We start from the raw sequence: 15,645 nt of genomic DNA on the forward strand, positions 1-15,645 counted from the left end.
TATTATTTGTTATGAACAGTTTAGTTAGATACGAGAAGCATGTTAGTGAACGTTTGGTGTGAAAAAACCACAAGGAGAGAGAAAGAAATCAGCATTCCACAGTGTGTTTAGTCAGCAACATTTATTTTTATCGGTTTTATCTACAGCTGTTAGCAACATTGCCTAAAAGTAGGGGTTTGGAGTTTTGACGGGACGTTGAGTTGAGTTTTTAACCTGTTTTCTTTGTTTACACATGTTGTAGATGGCAGATTTAGGCAAGCTCGTGAATCGTGAATGATTCCGCGAATGAACCGCATGAACGACTGATTGCTGTTTACACATTTGGGAAGTGAACTTAAAAGGTTGCAAGATTGAAGTTTGTTTGAAGGAATTGAAGTTTCAAATTCCTGAAATTGGAGATATTGACAATGGAGTAGAAATTGGGCATAGCCTTGCTCAATGACCTAGCTATAGTGAACCTTCATTATTCCTTATCTCAGGTCTCTCTAGTGAAAATGATCAGATTTTGAATCCATGAAAAGCTGCTAAGCAAAGTCCTTGTGATGTCTGAACCCGTCTAATAACATTGAACGCTAGGAAACTCTTTCCACCATAATAATCACTCCGCTAGTCCTGTCATTAGTTGACTTAGTTTACTATCTTACAAGCTAGGCCTAAAATCTCTGTGGAATCATACGTGAACAGCATTTGACGCAATCTCCAAAACTTTTGTTTGCATTTCAGTCAGTTCACTTGAATTATACAGACAACATTTGGGAAGATCGGGTATTCAACTCCAATGGAATCATTCGTCGTATGATAACGGTAATGTAACTTTTGACCTATGCACTTCGACTTAGGACAATCTTCAAAGATCATGGTGAAGGAAAAAATGATTTATGATTTGAATCGTGGTGGATGGAGCTCTGATTACCAACGACGGTGGGATCTTGGTCGTATGTCGCCCCTATGTAGGGAAGGATGCCGCCCATCACCAAGTAGGATGTAGCCTATCTAAGTGTTTGTTCACCATGGAGTGCAACATGATTGGAAACTTGGAACATAGAATTGCAGATAGCTCATCAACCCAGGTTGCGATAGAATCATTTTCGACGAGCTACATCTAAGCGACTTCGAAGTCGGTAGCGCTTCATGAGCCTTGCTGGACAGGACAGAAGGTGTGGAAAAGCGGGTATTGTGCAGCTACTTTCTACCAGAGTTTTGTCATCACCAACGAGCTGGTTTTGGAAGAAGCGCCAACGTGTGATTCGTTGGCAGTCGATTAACATGAGAATGTGCGACAAGAGGGAAGCGTTCTCCGCGCAGCTGGACTAGATATATGATAGCTGTACCACGGTCATGGAACGTGGAAATTGTCATCGGCGACATGAACGCTCAAATAGGACAGGAGAAACTGCACGCTGCATAGAGCGACAATTTCACGTGGTATGGTAGTCCGAAGCACTTGAAGAAGGCTTGAAGCAGCCTTTGTGTTGTCAAGAACAACAAAGAATTGACTAAAGAGTAAATGCACCACTACGGAAGTGGAAGAACATGATCTTGCGAAATAGGGAAATCGCCTGTTCATTTAACACCAACGACTTACTTATTCATACGAGGGTTGGCGCTGAGAAGGTTGTCAATCACAAGTACAACGCAGCTGGCGAGGATGGATCCACTTCGGAACTTTATAAGATTTTGACAGCTTGAGTTTACAAATATTTGGAATAAACTGTCAGGTAATCAGTCATGATCAATGTTCGCCATTCTAACACGAACAGGATAATGTAACCGCAGCGTTTGGGAAGTATACAAACATTCTATCGAAATTTTAGAAGTTCTGTTGGCACCTTCAGAGTTTTTTTATGTCCAATTAGTGATTTGTATGCGCAGCTTCATGACGGATTTGGGCCAGCTGGTCCGACGACAAACCAGAGCTTTAATCTTTGGCAGATTACCAGAACTTCTGCGAGTAACAAGTGCGTAAGTCTCCATCTTTTCGCCACCTTCAGGGTTGCGATCGTCTGACATCATTTATGGGGAATTACGGACAAATATGGCTTCCCGGGAATGCTAACAAATACCATTCAGGAAGCTTCACACGTTCCACGGTGTAATATGTAGAGCTCAGGCGATGGATCGAAGATTCGTAAGAAATTACAAAGACCCGGCGTTGAGTTCCCTAGCATATAGCTAGCAACGGTCTCCTGCTGCACGGTGAGACACGATTCTTTTATTATCGACTCGGAACCTTTCTATCTAGCATCACTCGAGGCGCACAACCAAGGGAACTTAGGGATAAAGGGATTTTACAGAGGAAGACGCGCAAACTAGAGGGCCCAGAGTCCTCAAAGTTCAACAAAATTCAACCCGATACGATGTGCTCAAGAAAGTTTTTCAAGAGTCTCAAGCCGAACAAGGGAATGAAGGTAACATTGGCTGGCTGATCGGAGATGAAATTACCGTGGCAGATGTGCTGGTCATATCGGAGCTGATGAGTGGGCTGATTTCAATAAGTATCCTTGCAAGAAAAACCTACCGAGTGAGAACGACTGTAAAGCACGGAATAAGAACGGCGAAACAGTGGTCGTGGCCAGTGGCCATTCGTAGTAGTAGAATCTGCAAAAGCTGTGTTCGCCGGAGTAAGCATTGATGAGTGTAAGTCTCAATCTTTGGATTGTCCGCATACGTGGCACCGTAGGCTAGGTCACCGTGTTCCGGACGTAATCAAGATGATTTTCGCAAATGGACAGGAGTAGGGTCAAAGATAGTGGATTGCGGCTTCAAAATCGCATGTCGTTTTTGCCCGGAGGGCGAGCTCTTTTCTGGAAACGACCAATAATGGAACGGTTGGACCGGGTGCACACAGTCATCAGCGATCCGATGGTGAGCACACCCAGTGGGAACATATATTTCCTAACCTCGGTAGATGATTTCACTCGTGTTTATTTTGCGACAGAAGTCCGAATCTGCTGAAAAAATACGCGAATTTGTAGCGTTTGGCAAAACTCAAGTTGGGAATACAACGCGCCTTCTGTGGTCGAATTGTAGAGGAGAATACATCGCGTACGAGCTACAGTGTTTCCTATGGAACGAGGGAAAAGCGATACAGTTTACCATACCATACTCTTCCCAACAAAAAAGGGGTGGCGAACGGTTGCCATTTCATGGGATATCAAGGCCTTTTAGGGATGCTAGAGGAAGTGATTCACATGCACCAACCGAAAGCTTTTGTGGCTTTCGGAAAGAAGCATCTAGTTTGTATTCTTCGCAAGAGGTGCATGAAAAATTTGGGTTTCGAATAATGGGCCTGATTCTCGAATACACTTCACGGTGGAAACGAAATAAACGGCACGCCATTGAACTACGTTTTACGAGTTAGTGAAGTGTCGAAGATAATAATGAGTTTTCCGGCAGAATGAGCACTTTTCAAATAAAAAATCATTATTGAAAATTAACTTCTTCGTATCAAACTGGTATTCAGTGTGAGTGGAAAACTTTGTTTTCTTCATAATTTTTTTTCTTCATAATAATCTCAAATAATAATTTCATCTGAAGATAATTTGATATCATAATGATAAGTTTAGTGGGAAACTAATCTCGTATTCAGATGTCGACACCGTACCGTTGTCATCGCGGATACGTTTCATTCCGTTTCCACCGTGAAGTTTATTCGAAGTGTATTCGAGAATCAGGCACAATGCCTAATGGACACCTGTTTATGTCGAAAGCCGGTTGGAAATTAGAGAGATAAAGCAGAGCAGCATGGACCGACACAGACGAATAGTGATCTTACGTGATTAACTACGTCGTAAAGGATGAACACGAAGAAATCCGAACACATTAAAAACGCTGCCATTAAGGCATTTTTTCAAAATTTGACAGAATCTAGCTAAGAGTGTATAAAAGCACAATAGGCATTGGATTTCATTATATGATTATTTGTTTACATCATGGGAACGGAGCAAGCGCGTCGTGATTCGATTCTGCACGCTCGAAACGAAAATCTCGGTCTATTCGTCCGAGAGTAGAAAAACTTTTGGAATTCTCAAAATCCGCTATGTGTAACGGTTCGGGGAAAGTCAGTGCCAGTGTTCGATACCCCGGAATCCAGCGGATTCTGAAACACAAGCGAAAGTAGCGTAATCCGAAGCTGTTATTGAGGAAAGCAGCGAAAAAGGCATATGTTTCGTAATCCTATGTGTGAAAATTGCTGCACAGATTGTCCCAAGAGGCCATCCGGATAGAATTCTTCAACGAGTGCAAATTTTTCAAGTGGATTGAGGTCTGGGCTACCGGATGGCCAATCGTTTGCGGAAATGAAGGAAGGAAGGAAGGTATTGAATTAGAGAGACTTTAAACTCTGAGAGTTCATTCGTCTCTTGCGGAAATGAAGCCTGGCTGGTTTGCATCGTTCCAATTGTACGAGGGTCTTCAAAAAATAAGTTTCAGTGCCTCAGAAATCGCAGAAAAATAAAGTTAGGACAAAAAACAAGGTGATTTTCGTAATCTACGTTTTATTTCCTATTTTTCTATATAATCGCCGTAACGTTCGAGGCATTTTTCATAGCATGGCACGAGTTTTTCTATTCCGAGCCCGAAGTGCGTAGCGTACGTCGTTTTTGAAGTACGATGTAACTGCGTCACGAATTTCTTCAATGTTATCGCATTGTTGACCACCGAACGCCTGTTTCATCACCGCACTTTTGTGAAGTTTTGGACCGATTAAGAACCGCGATTAAGAAAAAAAAAGGCCAGGAAAGGAGTGTTCCTCATCCACGATAATGCGCGGCCCCATTCTGCTCGCGTAACTCAAGAGCAATTGAAGAAATTCAAATGGACTGTGTTCAAGCATCCTCCTTACTCTCCAGACCTCATCTCTAGCGACTATCACTTATTCCCGGTGATGAAACAGGCGTTCGAACATTTGATATGTCATTTCTAACAAACATATTTTCTTATATTTTCTGCACGTATATTTACAGCATGTTTTGTTTACTTGGCAAAAAATAACGGCAGGGCACTTGTTTACGTTTGCAAAGTTATTATCAAAATGCGAATCGAATTGGAATTTGCACATTTGGTGAACCGAGAAGAGTGTAACATACCATCAAATAACGAAAAGGATCAAAACTTGACAGGGGAGTGTGAAACGAATAATTGAGAAGTTTGGTAACGAGTGTTCCTGGGAGAATATGCCAAGAAGTGGACCTAATCCCGGATCCAGTGACTCTGGATTGGAACAGAAAATCGTGGATTATTCTCGTAAGCATCGATCTGCCTCTATTCATGACATGGCCAAAAATATGATGCCAACATCGGAACGATCCAGCGGATTAAGAAGAGACATGAAACCGAAAGTACCCAAACAAACTCCAGAACAGCAACATCGTGCTAAAACAAGGGCTCGAATGCTTTATAAGCGTATTCAGGATAATCCAAACCACTGCATTTAGAAGAACGACGAGACATATGTCAAAGAGGACTCCAGAACGCTTCCGGGAGCTCAATTTTTGCACTGCAATCAGTTTTGAGGAGTTTACCGACTTGGGATACGACTGTTTCGGTGGAAAATTTTGGGCCAAAAGGTGCTAGTCTGACAAGCCATTTGCACATGTGGCCTGTGATCTCCCACTTTTCTCGCAAAAGGGACCATACATTCTCAAATTTATTTGGATGAATGCTTGAAGAAGAAATTGCTTTGCGAAAAACAACATCAACCCCCCAAATTGTCCCCAACCAGAACCAGAAATTTCAACAACCTATTCGCATTTTTTGATTCTTAAAAGTTGGAGATTACTTTTTGATACTCTTAGCTTACTTACTCATAAAGTATGACGACTGGTGCTTTCATCTTGAAAACGGCGTAAATGCACCAAGTATAAAAAATCAAGGGCAAAATCCATTGAGACACAAAGCTTTTCCAGGATTTTGATGTTGCCCAATGTCAGTGTCAACTGTAAACGGTGTTTAACTCTTTCACTGTGGCAGTGTGCTCCGCCGGAGTGCTACCGCCGAACGGAGCACTGGGCCGGAAAGTATGCATATCGCGCTGGTGTGATCAATGTGCACCAGGTCGTCGCGTGGATGTCGCCACTAGACGACGCTCGTAGCGAAAGGGTTAAAAAAGGCGAAAAATCCATTGGACTGAAAACAAGACTTAGAATGAGGATTCAGCCCTACGAGATTAGCTACTTAGATTAATGAGAATCATCCTACTGTGTCTAGCAAAGGCTCCCTGCACACTCCCAGAAGGTAGATAAGCCTAAGGACGTTCAGATCAATACGACGATCATTCAGCAATCAGTGAATACATATATGATGATAACGATGATGATGATGATGAGATAGCGAGATGGCCAGGGTGTTTCTGTTACGCGAGCCAAATGTGACTGCAATCAATTAGAGACAATCATCGTGGTGCAGGCGGCGAACAGATGGAGATGAATCTACTACACGAGCGAACTTTTCCGACTGCCGGATGTACCTTACTTTGGCCGGTTAGATGCTAATTTATTTGCTGCTTAATTGTACATAAATTGTAGCCGAACGCGCGTGCGCGCAACACATGTTGAGTTGAGCTATTTGGTCAGAGGCCGGTAATTGTTGCGATAGTACTTTGCTGGTAGTAGATAGCCAAATAGAGACAGTCAGCCAGGGGGACGGAGAGAGAGTGAGTGAGAGACAGAGCGAGCGAGCCAAGATAAAACAAAAAGTATTCTTTCTCTAGTTAGGATAGTTTTTTTTTTGTTTTTCTATGTTGCTTGTTTGTTTGTGTACAATGTCTAATGTACCTGTGTACTCTTACCCCTAGTTTTCGCGCTACTTTATCATTTCTCATACACAAAATCATTCAACTATTCTTTACCGGGTTTCTTCCTCCCTTCACCAAAAACAAAGTGTACGGTAGAAAAGAAATGGAACGAAAAGAAAGATTGTTTGTAAATATGTGTTTGAAACTATGCTTTAGATTGAAAAAAAAGGAAAAATGAGGAGCAATTAATTGAACAAAAATCTTGGTATCATTTTAACGAAGACAAAATAAATACCAATTAAGACAAACCAAAATGAGAAAATTAAAAATTGGGTTTTTGCGTTGGATCGGTTGGCTTGATGGGTTTTGATAGTGGGTGGTAATGCGTTTCAGATTGATTTTGCAATTAATAATTCTGGACTTAAATCGTAAGTCGTTTGATTTAACTGACACATGATGTTAGATAGAGGTGACGAGAAAGAGAGAGACTTTCCAATATTACGATGATTAGTATTGATTAAGTTCGATTAGGATGGAGTACTAAACTAGCCGTGTGTTAAGAAGTGAGTAAATATCTTCATAAAAGTGTGAGTGCATTGTTTACTGTCAATGGTGAGCGGATGGGATTCTATAGTGTGGAAGCGAAAATAGAGGAACTATTTACCCTTGAGTGTCTCCACCCTCTTCGGCTACCAGCAGTTCGTACTCCTGGGCGGCATAGCGATCCCAATCCGAGAGCTGAAATGACAAATAACAAAAGAATTTTAGTTCCAGGATTACTGCACAAGATTCCACGCTCGGTTGGAGGCAGATTCGTACATCATCATTATCACGCTGTGCAAATGGATCCCGCTGTTCGTGCTCCATGTACTTCTCGAGGTTGAAGAACGTATCGAAGAAGATGGGCGTCATCTTGCATCGTTTCAGATCGGCAAGCGTGATGCATCCGGGCGTGGTTGGTTTAATCATATCCAGCATCTGTGGAATGAACATCGATCAAAAATCACATCACGCGTGAACCAATTGCGGCGCAATACCTGGCACAAACAGTCTTCGAACGGTAGCGTCTCGATTCCGAGCAATTCCATGCGGTGCTGTTGCTCCTCATAGAAATACTCCAGCTCGTACATTGACAGCATTCCATCGCCATCCACGTCCATACAGCGGAACCAGTACTCGATCGCGGTTGGGTGTGTTTTGTCTTCCTCTGCCAGCAGGAACCACACAAAGTCCGTGTAGGACATCTTTGGTCCATTGGGGCCCATCACAATCGGACTGTGGTTGCCTCGTCGCGGTCCACGTGTCACACACCCAGAGAAGATGCGCTCTATCATGCGTGATGAGAGTGCTGTGGGAAGGAAATATTTAACATTGCTCGTTTCTGTTAACTTTCGAATGGTTCTTACCGTGATCGTTATGTCTGGCCAAATCCTGCTGATCTATGAACAGATCATGATCCCGGTCCAGCTCCCAGAACTTGCAGTATATGACGTAGAAGTGCTCGTAGCTGAAATACGCCATAATCTGATTGATGTCCTCCTCTTCCTCCAGCAGCTGCATCACATCCAGCAGATTTGATTTCCTCAGTTCTGGCGTGGTGATTTTTCCCGTCCAACTGCGGTTCACATTGTAATAGATCCGTGCTATTACGGTGTGCACATAGCGGGAGTGGAACTCGGCGGCTTCTTTGAGGAACGCCAGTCCCGGATGGGTATCCACGACGTCCTGTATCAGCGGAGCGAAATCCTCCGGAAGAATATAGGGTCGGGTACGATCACCCCGGGACATAATGTACACGAAACGGGACGGTGCATCGTGACAGAAAGAGGTCATTCTAGAAACAGAAACACTCACATCTTGTATTCACATGGTATACGCAATTCGAAATGATACTCACTGTCGCCAAAAGGTTATAAATTTGTCTCCGCACACACAGCCGTTCGCAGTCAGGGGGGTGCACATGAAGAGTGGTACCCGCCAGTACAGAGGCACCTGGCACATGGTGACGATCTTGTGGAACTTGTCCCTACTGCATTCATAGTTCGGAAGACTGTCGAATACTTGCTCCAGCCGTTGCATTGTCGTTTCCGTCGTGATCGCTGCCGGAGGCTTGCCATTGGGGAAGTGGAATCTGCAATGAGAACGTGAATGGATTACAATGTGTCCGAAATAAAACGTGTTCGCAAACATACTATTCATCGCCAAATACACAAAACAATGATGAGTCATCAAGCTATCCCCGAACCATAAAAAAAACCTGTCTACCGTTGCCAACAAGCTGACGGCGGTCATTAGACTTGATATTCATTTACAAATTAAATTATATATTCCTCACATCTCTTTCGCAAAAAAAATCCGTATATCAACCTCTCATCCCTTCGCCGCCTCCAACAACTTTCGCGAAATTATTCTCCCACTCATGGCGACTGGTGACTGGCGGCGATGCGATCCCCGCATCGCCTTACATATCAACCTCCGCTCGGATGGGCGAGGATCCTCAAGCTCACCAGCCGACAGGGTTGCTGCCAAAATAAAATCTCTCTACTTCATTCATAAATTTAGCCTCGTGCTTAGCCCAGCCCAACATATGTGGGAAGTATGTGAAGAAAGTGTCTTAAAAGTTGACGCTCCCCATGCCATGGCTGGTTCGTGTTAAACTTTGTCTGACAGGAGGAGGGAAAATCTGCTCAAAGTTTTTTTTTTTCACTTATCTGCAGAGAACCGAAACCCGATTTGATGAAACTTATTCGTTTCCGTTGTGCTTTAGGTTTTCTGAAAAATATTTTTCCTTGTGTTAAATGACAACGCAATGAACCATTTACAACACATGCCATTTGCGATGAAGGTTGTTTCTTATGATATTTAGTCGGTTCATAAATTTATCACAGTGTGCGTAAATCTAGCTTACATGCACAGTATATCAATTTAGTTCTGAGACTCAAACTATATCTTAACAATTAGTGGTGGTACAGTAGAACCCTGATTATTCGCGGAAGAGTCTGGCAAGGCCACCGCGAATAACAAAAATTGCGGATAACAGGCAATTAGATAACAAGTAGACAGAAAAAGTAGATGCAAACGCTAAAAAAAATATATTGCAGCATGACCTCTATGTTTTATCAACACATAAATCAATGAGCTATCCATCTATAAGGTCGTGTACCCCAATGGCCAGATAATGTGAAAGCCTTAACCAAAACAGAAGAGCATAGTCCTACCACAATATAGCAATAATCGCACCTCGGATGTACCTCATTGGTTACGATATCGCCACTGCGCAAAGCTGTCAAACCACGTTGAACTCAAACAAATTATATATTTTTTCATATTTCATATTTATTCTTATTTTGCAACGTAAGACCAAGTATTTTTTATGTTACATTGAGTTGTTCCTAGTAGAAAGTGCCACTTATCAATTTGGATTTACGAGTTTTAAGTTACACAAAATATTAAAAATTTCTTATCAAAAAATGCTCATTACAATACACAAATATACTAACTTAACTGAAATACTCTTTACATCCTCGTTTGAAAGCTAAGAATGATTTTTGACATAATGGTAATGAATTCCAATGTACGACACCTTGAACAAAAAATGAGTTCCCGTACTTGGTTGTACGATACCGCGGTAATATGGATTTTTTGTAACGATTGCTCCTCATAATTTGAAGTTTTTTTATTTATTTATAATGATACTACATCCCATTGAGAGATTAGATCTTCTTCACAATTTTTCGCCAATAGTCCCGATCCATGGCTGCAGTTCTCCAACTCCCGGCTGCACCGATTCTTGCCAAGTCCTGCTCCACCTGGTCCAACCACCTCGCTCGCTGGGCTCCTCTCCTTCTTGTTCCTACCGGATTCGATGCGAACACCATCTTTGCAGGGCTGCTGTCCGGCAATCTTGCAACATGCCCTGCCCATCGCACTCGTCCAGCCTTGGCGACTTTCTGAATGCTGGGTTCGCCGTAGAGTTGCGCCAGTTCGTGGTTCATTCTCCTTCTCCATACTCCGCTTTCCTGTACACCACCTATATTGTTCTGAGCACTCGGCGTTCGAAAACTCCAAGCGCTTGTGAGTCCTCTTCAAGCATCGTCCATGCTTCGTGCCCATAGAGAACAACCGGTCGAATTAGGGATTTGTACATGGTACACTTCGTACGGGGTCGGAGTTTGTTGGATCTCAAGGATTTGCGGAGCCCATAGTAGGCACGACTTCCATTGACAATGCGTCTTCGAATTTCACGGCTGTTGTTGTTGTCAGTTGTTATCAACGAGCCAAGGTAGAAAAATTTGAAGTTTACTGTGCAAATAATTCGGTTGTTTTGTACCTGCGATGTTATCCAAAAGAAAGCAACAACGAAGTTTGCTGAAATGTATTAATCGACATCCAATAAGTATATGCTGCAGATGTGAAACGCTAGAATACCGACTTAAATTAAAAACGTAGCGTATACATGAGTTTAAGGCGACCTTTAATTTATTGAAGGTAGCCACATAAATAGAGTCAAGTAGAAAATCGCATGCTATAAAATACGGGAGAATTAAACTTTTAAATAACATCAGTTTTGTAGCAGTGGATAAGAATGAAGAAGTTCTGGAAAGAGTTCGCAAACAGGCATATATTTTTCCACATTGTGACATTACATGATTGTCCTATTCGAAGTTTGATTCGATACGTATGCCTAAACTGATTGCGCTGTCGACGAATTGAACAATCTCATTGTTCAACAACAAAACCGGTTTCAGTGAATCGTAACATCGACATAGAACTCAAACATCGATGCATGCATACATGATACATGGGAGAGAGAGGAATGAATTCGTTTTGGGGGAAGTTTCTTCAAAATGGAATGAAGACAATTTGACTGGGAAGAATGAAATGATATAGTCGAGTTGGTAGAGGGGGAAAGTGACTAAACGCCCGACTGACTGTTTAGTCGTTTTGGCGGAGAAACTGCGTGAAGAATCCAAAAGTCATTTCCGACTAAATAGCCAGTCACATAGCCACATAGCCAGTCAGATAGTCAACTGACTATCCTCATTTGACTATGACTATGCCGAGCCCTGATCACAACTGATTCTTTAGAGTAACCCCTTGGTTTCATTATTATTTTATATGGGAATTACATTTGAATTATAACATAATAGGCAAAAATTTAACAGCCCTACTTATTATCGTTTGTGTTTGAAGTTCGCTTAGCGTGACCATGTAGACCAAGTTGATCAACAATTAAATTTCTCTCATACTTCATCGGTTCTCATCATCGTTAACAGTTCACTGTTATTGCTTGGCATTTGTTCCGCAGTTGACCATAAAATATAAACAAGTATAATGAAAAGAAACGACGAAGCGCCAAAAACTTGAGGAAAAGGGAAACTAAGTTGAAACAGAAAGGAAAAAAAAATCCAAGCACTAGCTAAGTTCAGGAAGCAGGAAGAACGGATGAAACAGAAAGAAAAAACTTGAAGAACTGAAAAAGTTGAAAAAAATTTCAAGGAATTTTGGGGAAAAATAGGGGAAGAGGTGAATGTTTGCAATATCACAAAAGAGGTTGTTGAAAATTATTTCAAGTTAATTAAAAAACAAGTGGTAAAGGTTCTATTACAAGTTTACAAGCCATCAATGGCTGTAGACAATTTTTCAAGACATTTGTATGTGCATGGAAGGTTGCAGTGCCCCTTTAGTCAGGCCCATTCGTTGTTATTTTCACATGTTTGATCATTTTATTGCATTAGTAATTGTACAGAAATATAAATAATGATGATGATGATGGCCCACTTCATACCCTACAAAGGTTTGAGCAGGACGACTTATCTTATAGATAATATTTATTCTTACACATATCAAGAAACCAGTTTTATAAAAAAAACAAAGCGAACTGGCTCTGTTTCTGGCATAAATATCTATTAATAGAACATTAAAAATAGGCATAAACTGCGAAAAAACAAACATTGTGCCTATCCATATTAACATAGTCATAGTCTCAACTTCAGGCTCAATTTTTTTTTTCCAAGGCATGTTAAGAAAATTTCGAACCCGGAAAGATCTTTGACTGATTGGGAATTAAACCCAATATCCCAATGTTTCTACTTAGAACATAAAAGAGATCTGCTACAATCAGAAATAATCGATATAACCGTCTGATGAAAGATAGTTTACGACAATTCCGAATGAGCTATCCCATTCAAAACTAGCTGACCCGGCAAACTTCGTTCCGCCCAAAATGTTTTTTTTGTTATCAATACCTTCAAATATTCACGTTTTCTTACTAAGCGCAAGTTCATGAGTCCAATCGCAGAACTGTTCATTGATTGATCTTCTAATCGACCCCGTTGAATTTACCTTTTACTATAAAATTCCTAGTACTTCTACCAAAACTTATCATTATCATATCAGATTATTTTCAGACACGATTCTCGTTCAAGATTTTTCAACCACTTGCAAATAACATGTTTCTCCGTTACATGGAATAAAAGTTTGATACAGAAAACATGATAGAAAAAAGACAGACCCCTCCCCTCTTCTCCCCATAAAAAGGGGGAAGGAGTGTCGAACCACCATAGAAACATTTATTGCATTCTAAAACCTCCACATGCCAAATTTGGTTTCGTTTGCTTGATTAGTTCTCGAGTAATGCAGAAATCTGTGTTTCATTTTTATGGCAGCCCCCTCTTAGAGTGGAGGGAGGAGTGTCGAACCTCCTTAGAAATGTTTCTTCCCCATAAAACCTTCATATGCCAAATTCAGTTCCGTTTGCTTGATTAGTTCTTGAATTATGCGGAAATGTATGCTTCATTTGTATGGCAGCCCCCACCCCCCTCCTCAGAGAGACGGGAGGAGTGTCTATTCACCATAGAAACGTTTTGTGTTCCTTAAAACATTTGTATGGCAGCCCCCCTAATAGGGGGAGGAAGAGTATCCAACCACCATAGAATCATTTATTGCACTCTAAAACCTCCACACGCCAAATTTCGTTTCATTTAATTGATTAATTCTCGAGTAATACAGAAATTTGTGTTCCATTTGTATGGCAGCCTTCGCTTAGAGAGGAGGGTGGAGTGTCTTATCACCGTGAAAACATTTGTTGCACCCTAAAACCTATATATTAGGCTGTCAAAAAAGTCCTGCGGTATTTTTTTTGAATTTTCATTTGTTCATAAAATTAGTTACAATCATCTGTTTTAAGTCAAATATGCGCCGTTTTGTTCGATGACTTGTTCCCAACGAGATGCCAACTTCATAATACCCCTGTTATAGAAGCTCGCTTCCTTATTGGCAAAAAACTCGGATAGCCAATCGCCATGAACAAAAACAGGTGGTAGTCACTTGGTGCAAGGTCCTGACTATACGGCGGATGCAAAAGAACCTCCCATCCGAGCTCCCGGAGCTTCTGGCGCGTCACCAAAGAAGTGTGTGGCCTGGCGTTGTCCTGATGGAAGGCAATGCGGCCATTGTTTATCAAAGATGGCCTCTTCTTCATGAGTGCTACCTTCATGCGGTCCAGTTGTTGGCAGTACAGGTCTGAATTGAGCGTTTGGCCATAGGGAAGCAGCTCATAATAGATTATTCCTTGACAATCCCACCAAACACACAGCAGAACCTTCCTGGCCGTTAATGAGGGCTTGGCCACCGTCTGAGCCGCTTCAGCGGGCTTCGACCACGACCGTTTGCGCTTCACGTTGTCGTAAGTGACCCACTTTTCATCGCCAGTCACCATCCGCTTCAGAAACGGGTCGATTTTGTTGCGATTCAGCAGCGATTCACATGCGTCGATACGGTCAAAGATGTTTTTTTGCGTCAACGTGTGTGGCACCCATACATCGAGCTTCTTTGTGAATCCAAGCTTCTTCAAATGGTTAATAACGGTTTGATGACTTATCCCCAGCTCTTGGCCGATGCTATGCCGGTCTTTCTCGGCTAACTCAGCGATTTTGTCGCAATTTTCGACGACAGGCCTTCCGGAGCGTGGCGCATCTTCGACGACCTCTACACCAGAACTAAAACGTTGAAACCATCGTTGTGCGGTGGAAATGGAAACTATATCGGGTCCATAAACTGCACAAATTTTATTGGCAGCTTGAGATGCATTTTTGTCTTTGTCTGTAAAATATGTCGGATTTTCTCTTTATTTTGCTCCATATTTTCGACACTATAACTCACGAACGATTTAACCAAACAAAACACTGTCAATGACTATATTATAGCGCACAAAAATACCTTTCCAACAAGCTATAGTATGACTCGATACAATGAATACAACTAGAACTACGCGCTTACAACGACACCTCGCGGAAATACCGCAGGACTTTTTTGACAGCCTAATACTTATTTTGGTTTCGTTTGCTTGATCAATTTTCGAGTAATGCAGAAATTTGTGTTTCATTTATATGGTATGGAGTATCTAACCACCGTAAACTATTTATTGCACTCTAAAACCTCCACATGCCAAATTTGGTGTCGTTTGCTTGATTAGTTCTCGAGTAATACAAAAATTTGTGTTCCATTTACATGGCAGCCCCCCCTTAGAGAGGGAGGTGGAGGAGTATCTAACCACCGTAAAAATATTTATTGCACCCTAGAACCTTCACATGCCAAATTTGCTTTCGTTTGCTTGATTAATTCTCGATGCTGAAATTTGTGTTTCATTTGTATGGCAGCCCCCCCGTAGATAGAGGGGTGGAGTATCTAACCACCATAGAAACATTTATTGCACTCTAAAACCTCCACATGCCAAATTTCGTTTCATTTGCTTGATTAATTCTCGAGTAATGTAGAAATTTGTTTTTCATTTATATGGCAGCCCCCCTTAGAGAGGGGGGAGGGGTCTCAAACTATCATGAAAACCTTCCTCGGCCCCAAAAACCTCTCCATGCCAATTTTCATGTCGATCTGTTCAATAGTTTCCGAGT

General features: G+C 41.8%; 1 protein-coding gene and 1 pseudogene across 17 annotated transcripts in view; both read right to left on the minus strand.

Moving 5' to 3' along the window:
- The window catches only part of LOC129780572 (uncharacterized), a 266,066-nt gene that overhangs the window by 23,228 nt on the left and 227,193 nt on the right, over nucleotides 1–15,645 (minus strand). For 15 of the 17 annotated variants that reach the window (XM_055788972.1, XM_055788975.1, XM_055788968.1 and 12 more), the window contains 5 exons: nucleotides 8,631–8,864; nucleotides 8,140–8,567; nucleotides 7,771–8,081; nucleotides 7,553–7,711; nucleotides 7,398–7,471 (listed from right to left, as the gene is read on the minus strand). In XM_055788972.1, the coding sequence (XP_055644947.1) occupies nucleotides 7,398–7,471; nucleotides 7,553–7,711; nucleotides 7,771–8,081; nucleotides 8,140–8,567; nucleotides 8,631–8,864 (1,206 nt within the window). Of the gene's footprint in view, nucleotides 1–6,773; nucleotides 6,863–7,397; nucleotides 7,472–7,552; nucleotides 7,712–7,770; nucleotides 8,082–8,139; nucleotides 8,568–8,630; nucleotides 8,865–15,645 lie in introns of all 17 variants that reach the window. The other 2 variants (XR_008743962.1, XR_008743961.1) reach the window with 2 other exon arrangements.
- Nucleotides 9,954–10,018, minus strand: LOC129780902 (U4 spliceosomal RNA; annotated as a pseudogene).

Source organism: Toxorhynchites rutilus, chromosome 3 (assembly GCF_029784135.1).
Source record: "Toxorhynchites rutilus septentrionalis strain SRP chromosome 3, ASM2978413v1, whole genome shotgun sequence".
Lineage (NCBI taxonomy): Eukaryota > Metazoa > Arthropoda > Insecta > Diptera > Culicidae > Toxorhynchites > Toxorhynchites rutilus.